The sequence below is a fragment of the Choristoneura fumiferana genome, chromosome 26 (assembly GCF_025370935.1).
Source record: "Choristoneura fumiferana chromosome 26, NRCan_CFum_1, whole genome shotgun sequence".
Classification (NCBI taxonomy): domain Eukaryota; kingdom Metazoa; phylum Arthropoda; class Insecta; order Lepidoptera; family Tortricidae; genus Choristoneura; species Choristoneura fumiferana.
In genome coordinates, this window is record NC_133497.1 from 6,565,330 (window position 1) to 6,577,314 (window position 11,985).

Consider the following 11,985-nt stretch of genomic DNA (forward strand, 5'->3'; position numbering starts at 1 on the left):
CTACGACTGTTTTCACATTATCCGATCCGATATCGGATCATATTTCATACATTTTACTTGCTCCGATATCGTATAGGCGTCCGATACCAATATACGGATCGGATAATCTGAAAACGCTCTAAAACACGTCATGGTAGAGTAGCCATATAAATAACTTAAATAAACTACTACAAACAAATTGATGCGAGTCACTTTCTCCTAGATAAATTTGAATGGAAACCATAATTGAAACTACTACAAACAAATGAAAAAGGTTTATTTAATACATATATTAATTATATTAATATAATTAAAAACAATTCAAGGAGTAACTATATTAACGCTATTCTTGATCATCCTCATGAATTCTGTTACTGAAACCTGCAACAAGTTTTTCATTCTTTTAGATTTTGAAATCTAAGCTAATAAAACCACATGGTTTTGTGTCAGTACTAGTTAAGAACAATATATATTTTAACGTATTGACTTCCACAGATGCCACACCGACGCACATGTGCGTTCAAAATGTATGAATAATTATGACAGTGGCACTCTCCGAACGCAGTTCGGAAAACGCATATGTGTGTCAGTGGCAGTTAATTTATACATACGAATCCGTCGAAATCTTTATCAGCATCATCTACCATTTCTTCAATTTCTTCATCTGTCAGATATGTGCCAAGAATCTCAGTAACACGCTTCACGTGCTCACAGCCAATCAGTCCTGCAAGCAGCGTATTTTACATAAAGTAACTTGCCTTAACCTAAATAACCAAATGCACCAGTGAGCTAATTTTCTTATGCTTGATAAAATGGTATGTTTAATAGTTGCAGCCACGTGAATAATCTTAGAAGGCCAAACATAGGTAGTCATTCACGATGACGCGTGCCGTGGTTCGTATTACAATGTCATTAATGTCTAATTTTGACAAAATCACACGTTAGTATTTTCTTTCTTATATTTATTTGAGTTATGCTGACTACAGGATATGCTTATATACGTCCCACTATTGGGCACAGGCCTCCTCTCTAAGACAGTTTGGGCTGTAGTTTCCCGCGAGGGTCCAGTACATTTGAAACACACCATTGAATTGCTTCACAGGTGTGTGCAGGTCTCCACTGCTGGTTCCACTGCGGGGCACAGACCGCCTCTCAGAATGGCTTGGGCCGTGGTTCCCACTCGGGCCCAGTGTGGATTAGAAACTTCACATACACCAACAAATTGCTTTGCACGTTTGTGCAGCTTTCCTGGCGATGTTTTCCATCACCGTAAAGCTCGTGGTAAGATTCAAATGTAATTTCGCACATGAATTAAGAAAAACTTACAGGTGAGAGCACGGGCTCTATCCTATCCCACGCCCGTGAACTTCTGGTTGAGAGGCGACAGTTGAAGCTACTAGACTACCACAGCTACATTAAGATGATCCACACCTAGGATTCCCATATGGAATTGTAACCTAACCAACAAAAACTTGGATTTTGATGAAACATGTCTAAGAACCATTGCTAGGAAACCTGATTAAAAAAAAACAGCAATCAAATCGGTCCACCCGTTTAAGAGCTACGGTGCCACAGACAGACACCTGTGGGACCCCTCGTGTTGACAGGTGTCCATGGGCGGCGGTGATTGCTTCCCATCAGATGACCCGATGCTCATTTTCCCTCTCTTATATATTAAAAAAAAGTACCATTATCATCAGAGTCAAATAGTCTGAAGCTCTTCATGATGTCTCCGTCGCTGTCGAGCGACATGATCTTGCGCATTATGGCGGTTTCGAAGTTCTCGAAGCTCAGCTTTCCGGACTGGCCTTTGTCCACCGCGCTGATCATTTTCTGCAGCTCCTCGTTGGTGGGTTCGTAACCTGAGAGACGAGATTTAAATAACGAAGGCTACAAAACTTACAATCTAGTAAGTACGTGCTCAGTCCTGTCTAAAGAGTTTTTCATGAAAACATACGGTTTGGTAGCGTGAATTTACACACTACCAGTTTTAGCTCTTCCAGAGTCCTGGGCGAGATTTCCAAGGCGCTCCCAACTTTGGGATTTTTTTAGAAGGTATAGGCTTCAGGCGCCCTGGGCGGTCGCCCCACGGCGCCTTGCCCTACGCCGCTCGCTACTGAATTTACGAGTACATACAAAGACAGACTGATCAAGTCAACAAAAAGTAGAACATAAGAACTAAATTCTTTTGTTTATTATAAGAGGGAGGCTAACAAGCAAGCGGGTCATCTGATGGGAAATGATCGCACCGTACAGGAGTACCAACTAGTCAAGGAGTCATTGGCCCATTGCCGGACTTTTAAGAAATTACTAGCCCTTTTCTTGAAAGTCCCGATGTCATCCTACTAATATTATAAATGTGAAAGTTTGTGAGTGAGTGAGTGAGTGAGTGAGTATGTTTGTTACTTTTTCACACCTAAACGGCTGGACGGATTTGGATGAAATTTGGCGGAAAGTTAGTTTATAACCTGGATTAAAACATAGGATACTTTTTGATATTCCCACGGGATAGGGATAAAATCTCGAAATAACAACGCTAGGCTTAGAGTCATGAAATTTGGTATGTAGGTAGTTGGACGTCTGGAATAAAACATAGGTGACTTTTTGACCCGATATTCCCACGGGATACCTCAAACTCAAACTCAAACTCAAACTCACAACATTTATTGACAAGAAAAACACACTACATCACAACAAAAACACAGTAAAAACATAAATAGGAAAAGAGAAGAAATAAGAGATATTGTGCTGTAGTGTGATGCCAAAAGGACTCAGCTCAGCATATGCCTAAACCTAGGGATAAATCTTGAAATAACAACCGCTGGGCTTTGAGCAATAAAATTTAGTATGTATGTAGGTAGCTGGACCTCTGGAATAACACATAGGCTACTTTTTATTCCGATATTCTCACGGGATAGGGATAAAATCTCGAAATAACAACCGCTGGGTTTAGAGTCATGAAATTTGGTATGTAGGTAGTTGGATGTCTGAAATAACACATAGGCAACTTTTTGACTCGATATTCCACGGATACCTAGGGATAAAATCTTGAAATAACAACCGCTGGGCTTAGAGCCATGAAATTTAGTGTGTAGGTAGCTGAACCTCTGAAATAACACATAGGCTACTATTTATTCCGATATTCCCACGGGATAGGGATAAAATGTCGAAATAATAACCGCTGGGCTTAGAGTCATGAAATTTGGTACGTAGGTAACTGGACATCTGGAATAACACTTAAGTGACTTTTTGACCCGATATTCCTACGGGATAAAGGGATAAAATCTCGAAATAACAACCACTGGGCTTAGAGCCATGAAATTTGGTATGTAGGTAGCTAGACCTCTGGAATAACACAGGCTACTATTTATTCCGATATTCCCAAGGGATAGGGATAAAATCTCGAAATAATAACCGCTGGGCTTAGAGTCATGAAATTGGTATGTAGGTAACTGGACATCTGGAATAATACTTAAGTGACTTTTTGACCCGATATTCCAACGGGATATGGATAAAATCTCGAAATAACAACCGCTGAGCTTAGAGTCATGAAATTTGGTATCTAGGTAGCCGGACGTCTGGAATAACACATAAGTACGCTACTTTTTATCAATTTCCACGGGATAGTTTTGTAACTAAGGGACCCCATACATCCGTGTATTATTGTTATTATATTTTGTATTTTCTTTAATTGTATACTTACTGTAGTTTTAAGTATTTTATTCGTACTTATTTTATTTTGAAAAAATGACTTTCTGGCAAGCTTCTTGCGGCGCATTCTTCTTGGCAATAATGGTCTTTCCAAAAGTGCTGGTATTTAAAAAAATGACGTGTAAAAGTGCCCATTGCGGCCTATTTACTGTAAATGATATGAATTTGAATTTGGATAGGGAAAAATTTGGGTTTAGAGTGTTGATTTTGTACAGTTATTCACACACAACCTCAATGAAGACCACGATATAAATTTGGAATTTCCAGAATTTAGTAAAAAATTTCAATTGCAACTACCAGACCGAATAGTTTACGCGTGCGAAAAAAGCTAGTAGTTAATAACTCATTAATTTGTCGGTAATGTTTAAATCAAAGATGCACCTAACCTAACTTATTCTACATCATTCAGAGACGTTAACCCGGATTAACCTTATCAATTTAGAAAAGTACAAATCCCCCTAAATTCAAAGTTCAATATCTCAAAAACAGCTGAACCGATTTTAATGAAATATAGCTAAGAATCACGGCGAGAAAGTTCGCTTTCGCGTAAAAAACGCATCGAAATCGGTCCATGGGTACATTCTCAGAAGCTACGATGCTTCAAACTTAAAACACACCTTTTTTGCTTCGGGGGTTCAAAATAGCTTAAAACAGTTACAAAAGAAGATGCCAGAAATGTATTACAGACTATAATCATGAAAATCAATCAGTTGAGGCTTTTTTCTTGGAAATACTAATAATGATGTACCCAAAGCTTTAATAGCAACTCGAAAATCCTCTGCTTTGATCTTTCCCTCTCCGTTGTAGTCCAACAGGTTGAAAGCTTCTCGCAAGTCATCCTCCTAAACAGATCAAGAAATATAATAAGACTGTATTAATTTGCTGTCGTTACGTACGATTCACAAACTATGAAACCGAGCTGCAAAAGTGCTAGCTTAACTAACTATATACTTAGTGTTAGTATTTTCGTTAGGTTAACCGTTAAATCGAATACAACTTGACAAAAACCAAAGACGAGTCTGAAACATGTCGAAGAGTATATCTCAAGTAACTCGTATATTCTATTTTAATTGATGTTTCTTCCTTTCTTCTTAATATGTGAGTATGTAGATTTAAAACCAAAGCATGTATTAATCGTTCTACCTGTTCTCGTGTTAAAGTCAATCTTGCCTTAACCTGACAGTTTCCAGGAACTTTTTGTAATTCCTCAATCTCTTTCTCAGAAAAATCGGCAGTGACTGAATAATCTAATGTTTCTTCCATTGTTATATTTACTGAAACTATGTGGCTACGTGCACATTGATAAATTCATTGATCAAACATTTTTTTTTCGCGGCAATTTTAATGTTGCTAATGAAAAAAATGTCAAGTGGAAGGTTACCAACAACAATGGGAAAGAACGAGTCAAATTTTAAAGTGGTAAAAAAGCTACGCAGCAAGCAACGGTTTGGTAATTTTGAGGTGACAGCTTTAGTGGTCTTATATAAGAATATATGTTCAGGCTGCAACAGATTTGCTAAATATCTATAAATTTTCTAAATATTATTTTTCAAATTAACTCACCTGTTCTTGCGTGAACACGAGTCGTGCACAAACAGTCTTTTCTTTTTCTTCTGGCTCAGCTTCTTGATCAGGTTCAATGTCTCCCAGATCTCCCAAATCAGCATTCATTGTTATAAATGAATAATAGTTAGGTATTGGCTACAAGACAAACTCAAATGTTTTCGTGTTGTGTTGCAATAAGAGCAGTGTAGGAAACTAAGGATATGGGAGACAATGGGAGATGTGATCTGATCTGATGTGATAGAAAATTATTTTGCTGTCACTAAGAACTTACTCTTGTCGTCCAAACTGCCAGGACTATTTAAAAATTAATGATAACTTGTCAAATTGCTGAAGACATATTATTATGATCCATAGATTTCATTGGTCTGAGCAAATTGGTTAAAAAATTGTCCAAATAGCTTAAAAATCGAGAGCACACTGAACTTCTCTTTCAGTTTTATTTTCGTGCGCATACATTATTTCTACCAAATGCTTGAGTTATTTAGTTGACAACATTTTTAGTAAACCGTCAATTGTTTGTTCTCGAAAAAAAAAAGTTGTAGCCAGCCGCCATATTGCATTGTTTGCTATTTGAGGTTATAATAGGCGGGCAGACGCCGGAATTGTTTTTGCTAAAATCTAATTTAATATAAACGCTAAACATGAAACTCGTTCGGTTTTTGATGAAACTTAGTCACGAAACAGTGACGATAGAGTTGAAGAATGGCAGTGTTGTGCATGGAACAATCACTGGCGTCGATGTTGCTATGAACACACACTTAAAGGCTGTAAAAGTGACGCTTAAAAACAAGGAAGAGCTGAATTTGGAGACATTGAGCATACGCGGGAACAACATTAGGTATTATCTGCTGCCGGACAGTCTACCGTTGGAGACTTTACTCATCGACGACACTCCCAGAGGCCGCGGCAAGCGTGAAGGCTTCCCAAGAGGCGGCGGCGGCGCTCGGGGTGGTCGCGGCAGAGGTGGACGTGGTCGTGGAGGCCCGAGAGGCGGCCGTGGCGGCCGGGGCCGCGGGCGGCGTTAACCTAGTCCATAAGCTACAACCTAAGAATGTGATGCGTGATTATTAAGTATAAGTTTCTCGATAATACCGTGTTTTAATCAATAAAAACCTTTACTAAGTAAGTAATCTGTTATTATAATAAATAGCAACATAGAAACTTTGCTAAATTTTATCTAACAAACCTTGGTCTGAGTGAACAGTACAGTCCCAAACTTCAATAAATATATCCTAGAATAAAAACTCTTAATTGCCTATCTTAGCACATGACTCTTCTTTGATTGGATGATGACTGATGAGTTTAATATCTATTTAATCTATTGCCTACCTAACTGTCTACCCTGATGTTGACTATTCATGTTACAAGAGCTCTTACAGTTAACATGAACCCTGGTATAATATATTTTGTTACATATAATTCCAATTCTGTTCGGCAGTACTTTGCACTAATCACAAATACATAAAACTTATAACCAAGGACCATACATGGTCCTTGCTTAAGTATAATGTTTGAAACTCGTGATTTTCACTTCAGTCTACTCATGACCATGACCACTGTAATGTTGCCGAAACGTCAAGGTAAATATTACTCATGTGTGTTAGCATGATAAATCCTGTGCATAGTATTTTGACTACATAAAACTTTATTTTAGTCTGCAAGTTTTTTCTCTATTTTCTTGTTGAAATAATTAAGTGAAAGTAAGCACTATCTACTTTTTAGAAAACCATTCTTCCTGGTCAAAAAAGCTCAGTTAATCTAGTAGGTATACAGTATTTGAACAGTTTTTATTTAGCTTGACAATAGATGTTATTGAACAGAAGAACAATTTTTAAGTTAGCTTGACCTTTAGTGTCATTATAGTATATAATCATAATCATGGAACAAAAAAATATTTTTTTGTTCTGTAATAGATATAGTAGTATAGCCTCCTAACGCCCAGAGTCCTTTATAAAGGACTTTTAAATTTTAACATCAAACTACCATAATCATAAATGATGTAAAGTAGGTATGATGTTCATAAATCAAAAATTTGACTTGGGTGTTAGGAATCAAATTGATTATATGCATACTGCAGATCAATTATGACCATAATCAGCTAAAGGATATCCACTGCCGGGCAAAGACCTCTCTGAAGAGTTGTGTTGTGGTGAGTGGTGAACTACAGGTTACTTCACTGCCGCACCATTGATACAAACATCCAACAGTAAGCCTGATTTTTTATTTTTGACAAAATCTGACTAACAGATATCAGTAATAAGTCCAATTTTAGTTTTGGGAAAATTCAGACCTATACTCTATTTATTTTAACATTGAAACTTAACAAAAATTTGCACATGTTTTTAAATAAAACAATGAAACAAACTATTTAAAATTGTGATAACTTCTATAATAAATACTGCTAATAAATGTACATATTTTTAGTCCATTTGTGTTCGTCATACCGAGAAATGTTACAATTTGACCTTAATTCAAACCTTAAATTAAACAGATTATAAGTACTACTGATGTCTATAGCATGGCAGTATATTTCCAGTCACCAGGGTCTCTCCAAGAAGTCGTTGGCAATGTAAAGGGTCTGCTATGCTGTGTCCAGGACCTGAGGTAGTATTGTCTAATGCACGGATGCTTGCTATTGCATTCATTATGTCTTTGTGTCTAATGGTGTAAGATGGTGACAGAAAGAGATAGTGAAAGCGATGGCAAGAGCCCGTGCGTTAGACAATAAAGCTCCTGGGCTGGCATGGATAGTGCCGGCAGCCATTCATGCAAGTCGACGAGGAGTGGAACATTGCCCCCTACAACCCTATACCTATGACAACTGACAAGCAAGTAAATAATCATCATCCTAGCCTATATACATCCCACTGCAGGGCACAGATCTCTCAGAATGAGAGGGCTTGGGCCGTACTTCCCACGCGGCCTTAGTGTGGATTGGGAATGTCACACACAAATAATAATCTGGCAAAAAATACAAGCAACTCGTAAATTAGGTAAGTATATGGCCAAAATATGGTTTATTCTAAGAACAAAATCGAGAGGTGTCACTACTTCACAACCAGATAAAAAAATAGTTTTTTTTTCATTTGGTATTTTTTTCTTTTTTTATATGATAACTAGTTTTTTGGGTGGCGATGCAAATCTATATAAAGAACATAATTTCAAAATTTCAGTTCAATTTTATACATCCCGAAAAAAATATATTAAAAGAAATCTTAAAAAAATAATAAGTCAAAAACTGTCACAAGTTAGGATGTTCGTACTCAGCATAAATATTGTATGTATGTTTGTAAACTCTTTGTTGTATAAAAGAAAAAAAACAGACAAACTTTCAGATAACTTCCCTATAAGAGGTATTCACAAAAAAAAAAACCAAGCCCGTTTGATGTAAGGGTAGACTTACTATGGAAACGCGACTATGGCCTTTATTAAATTAGCTCTCTTATTTGAACAAGAACAGTTATTATTAACATGCCCATTATCATCATCATCATCATCATCTCAGCCGTAGGACGTCCACTGTCCCGTAGGATGCCCATTATAATACCTACTTTATATTATTATTATGTAATATTATAAATGCGAAAGTAACTGTCTGTCTGTTACGCTTTCACGTCGAAACCACTGAACCGATTTTGATGAAATTTATATAGGTAGTTTGAGTTTGATTTAACCCCAAGGATCAACATAGGATACCTTTCATTCCGGTAGAGGGCGCCACCGCGCGATAACCTAAATCTGCGCAGACGAAGTCGCGGGTATAAAAGCTAGTGTAAAATAAAATTAAGTACAAGGTAGTTGTTTCATGTGATGATTAAAAAAGTTTATAAAAATGTTGTGGGTAGTTTGTTTGAGAAAAATAAAGTGAGCATGTGGGGATTCACATTGACAAAATTAAATGTTTGTTTTGGTTTGTTAGTCTCCATAACATCTGGTAGCATGGTGAACAGCTGTGTTGCTCTGAGGGTGAGCTCAGGTTGAGTTCGAAACGCGTCAGTGTAACTAGTGTGGTGGTGATGATAGTTAGGTTTGCGTGATTTGTATGTGTTATTACAGCGTGGAGGTGGAGGAGCTGCATGAACACACATTTGTTGCGTAGACGTATTATGTATACTCCGTTTAATTTAAGGTTTGAAGTAACGGTCAAATTGTAACATACGTTTCTCGGTATTTCGAATAAGAATGGTTTAAAAATACTAAATACCTACATGTACATTTATTATTATTATTACGTATTTATTTGTTTTTTATTAGAGTAACACAATTTTAAAAACGTGCAAATTTTACCGTTATAAATGGTAAAATAAATGGAGTATAGCTATCGCGGGTAAGCAAAGTAATTGTTTTTAGTTCATTCATTAACTTAATCTCTTGCGATACTCTAATTACGTATAAAATTTCAAAAACCGTTAGTTTGTTTATTTTATCTACACCCATATGTAAATCCTCCATTTTGCAGCATTTTGGTTTACATTGCTTTTTCGCATAAAGGTGCAATAAAAATTAAAAAACTAATTATTTTTAAAAGTCGCTGAACTTATGTTGTCCAGTTTGACGAGTATGATCTATGTTTTAATTATTTGCTCATATTACAGGCCACACCCGTTATGGATGTAGATAAAATATTGTTTTCTCAAACATGCTCGGAAATGTATGCGTTAATGTCACGAAATGGAGACATGAAGTTTCTCATTTATGGCTCCCTACTACCTCCCTACATAACTTCTTGGCCTAGGCCATGAAGTATGTATGAAAATCCATTATTGTCCGCTGCTCTAACTTTTTAATTTTGCTTTCTAACATTAAACTGACAAAGGAAAAATTACGAACAGCCAACCACCACTACTCTGTAAGCATTTGCGATACTGGGATGCGATGCGAAGCGATGCGATGCGATGCGATGCGATGCGAAGCGATGCGATGCGATGCGAAGCGATGCGATGCGATGCGATGCGATGCGATGGATGGATGGATGGATGGATGGATGGATGGATGGATGAAATATTTCCTCACATTGTTTGAGAAAAGCACTATACAAGCCTCGGCCAGAACAGGGATTGCTGGACTCGTTTTATCCGGCCTCGTCTACGACTCGGCCGTCTACCCCGAACTCGTCCATCAATCCCTTACTTCATGGCCTCTGCAGTAATGTACTAATGCAACTGTACACATGACATAATAATGTATATCGATGTTATAACGACCGTAATGAATCAAATTAGTTTCACTACTCCGCAACAGATGCCGCCTCTTACAGCGCCTATGCTTTTCACAAGGCTTTTCATTTCATTATATGCGGAAATGTTGCTATCTTCAAGTATTTTATGGCACTAATGTAGCAGTTACGAAGAAAAAGAAGCAGGGCCCGTATTTAATTTGTGCTTTTGTGTCGTAAGCCGTATGGGTGTAGTTTCCTTTGTCTTTCCTAAAAAATATCAGCTGTCAAGTCAACTGGTTTTGACGTTTGGCTTGGCAACGAAAGAGTGGAAATGAGACGCCGCCGCCGCAATTTTGGTGACTACATTGTAAATTACGCGTATTTATTCTACTGTATCAAGCATACCGTCTCTTTGGTTAGTTATTAAAAGAAGGATGAAAACAGGATACAAGCTAAGTGCAAAACAAAGCTGAGTGCCACGAAATAAAGTTGCGCCGAAAGTTTTAGTACGCACGTGCCGCTTTCGTACTATTTTTTATGGAAAATTTAAGCTGTTTACATAGACTACAGTGATTCTGTGACATGACGCCAGCAGACTGCAACAGTCTTCTTTCCGACGAGGAGCCTCCGCTGCCGTGGTCTTACAGATACAGCACGGCTGAGGAGTGCTTGGCCTTGAAACAGGAGCCCGAGTGGGACGCCGGCGGCGAGAGTGAAGCAGCCTCGTGGGCTTGCCTGTACGCTGACCACGATGTCAAAGAAGAAATCGTTTTCGGTCCCGAGCTACTTCAACCACAGGATATTGCCATATCAATGCAACGTAAGTTTCGCCTTAAGTTCCTTATGAACACCTTGGTTTGACTCTGCTAACTTAGGGCTAGTTTTGGACACATCCCCACAAACCTTTTATATAAGAGCTAAACCATCATTCTGTGCTGTGTGAGATTTGCCAGACGGTAGAAGACTTGTTGGAATTTGTTTGGAACTGGGTGACATTATTTACCAGCACGGACAATACCAACATGGAAATACCGGCCTGATATTTCGTGTACACACCCATACACACTGGTGTCAAACTGACAAGAGTTTCTATGGGCGTTTACACAAAATATCAGGTTGGTATTTCCATGTTGGTATTGTACGGCCAGTAAATAGTGTCACCCTTCGGAACGCAGACTTGGAATAAGAGTTCTCTGGGGCTTGGGTTCCATGTACACTGTCCATTGTGTAGGGAGCACCATTAAGGCTTACTTGATTACCTGGAGTTTTCAAAGCCTCAATTAAAATATGAAAAGAAAAATATTAAGTTTTGCCACTGGTAGAATATTCTCTATAGGTGTGATGAAGAAGATTTGTGTTAACATTACCTAAATTATGTAAAGGCAGACATTTTGATTTTAAACCCTGCATACTATAAAATTAGGCCCTATGTCTTCTGTCTTTCTGTTTGTCTGTCTCTTACTTTTGTATGCTTAAACTGCTGACCCAATTCAGTTAAAATTTGGTATGGAGATAGTTGGAGAACCTAGAAGGACAGGATACTTTTTATCCCTGAAAATTGCTTAGTTTTC

The 11,985-nt window shown here is 37.8% G+C and overlaps 2 protein-coding genes across 4 annotated transcripts; one reads left to right on the top strand and one right to left on the bottom strand.

The window, feature by feature from the left end:
• Window positions 1-239: 239 nt before the first annotated feature.
• Window positions 240-5,622, bottom strand: LOC141442665 (uncharacterized). Of its 3 annotated transcripts, none has more exons than XM_074107710.1 (5): window positions 5,254-5,622; window positions 4,439-4,532; window positions 1,668-1,841; window positions 591-703; window positions 240-360 (listed from the first exon to the last, which is right to left on the bottom strand). In XM_074107710.1, exons 1-5 carry the CDS (start codon window positions 5,359-5,361, stop codon window positions 301-303), a joined length of 549 nt encoding a protein of 182 aa, XP_073963811.1. In that variant the 5' UTR covers window positions 5,362-5,622; the 3' UTR covers window positions 240-300. The 3 variants fall into 3 exon arrangements, with proteins under 3 accessions (XP_073963811.1, XP_073963812.1, XP_073963810.1); XM_074107711.1 differs by lacking the exon at window positions 5,254-5,622 and adding an exon at window positions 4,867-4,977; XM_074107709.1 differs by lacking the exon at window positions 5,254-5,622 and adding an exon at window positions 4,834-4,977.
• Window positions 5,623-5,781: 159 nt separating this feature from the next.
• On the top strand, window positions 5,782-6,382 carry LOC141442666 (probable small nuclear ribonucleoprotein Sm D1). The gene has a single exon (XM_074107713.1). The coding sequence runs from the start codon at window positions 5,898-5,900 to the stop codon at window positions 6,279-6,281; it is 384 nt and encodes a 127-aa protein (XP_073963814.1). The 5' UTR covers window positions 5,782-5,897; the 3' UTR covers window positions 6,282-6,382.
• Window positions 6,383-11,985: the final 5,603 nt, after the last annotated feature.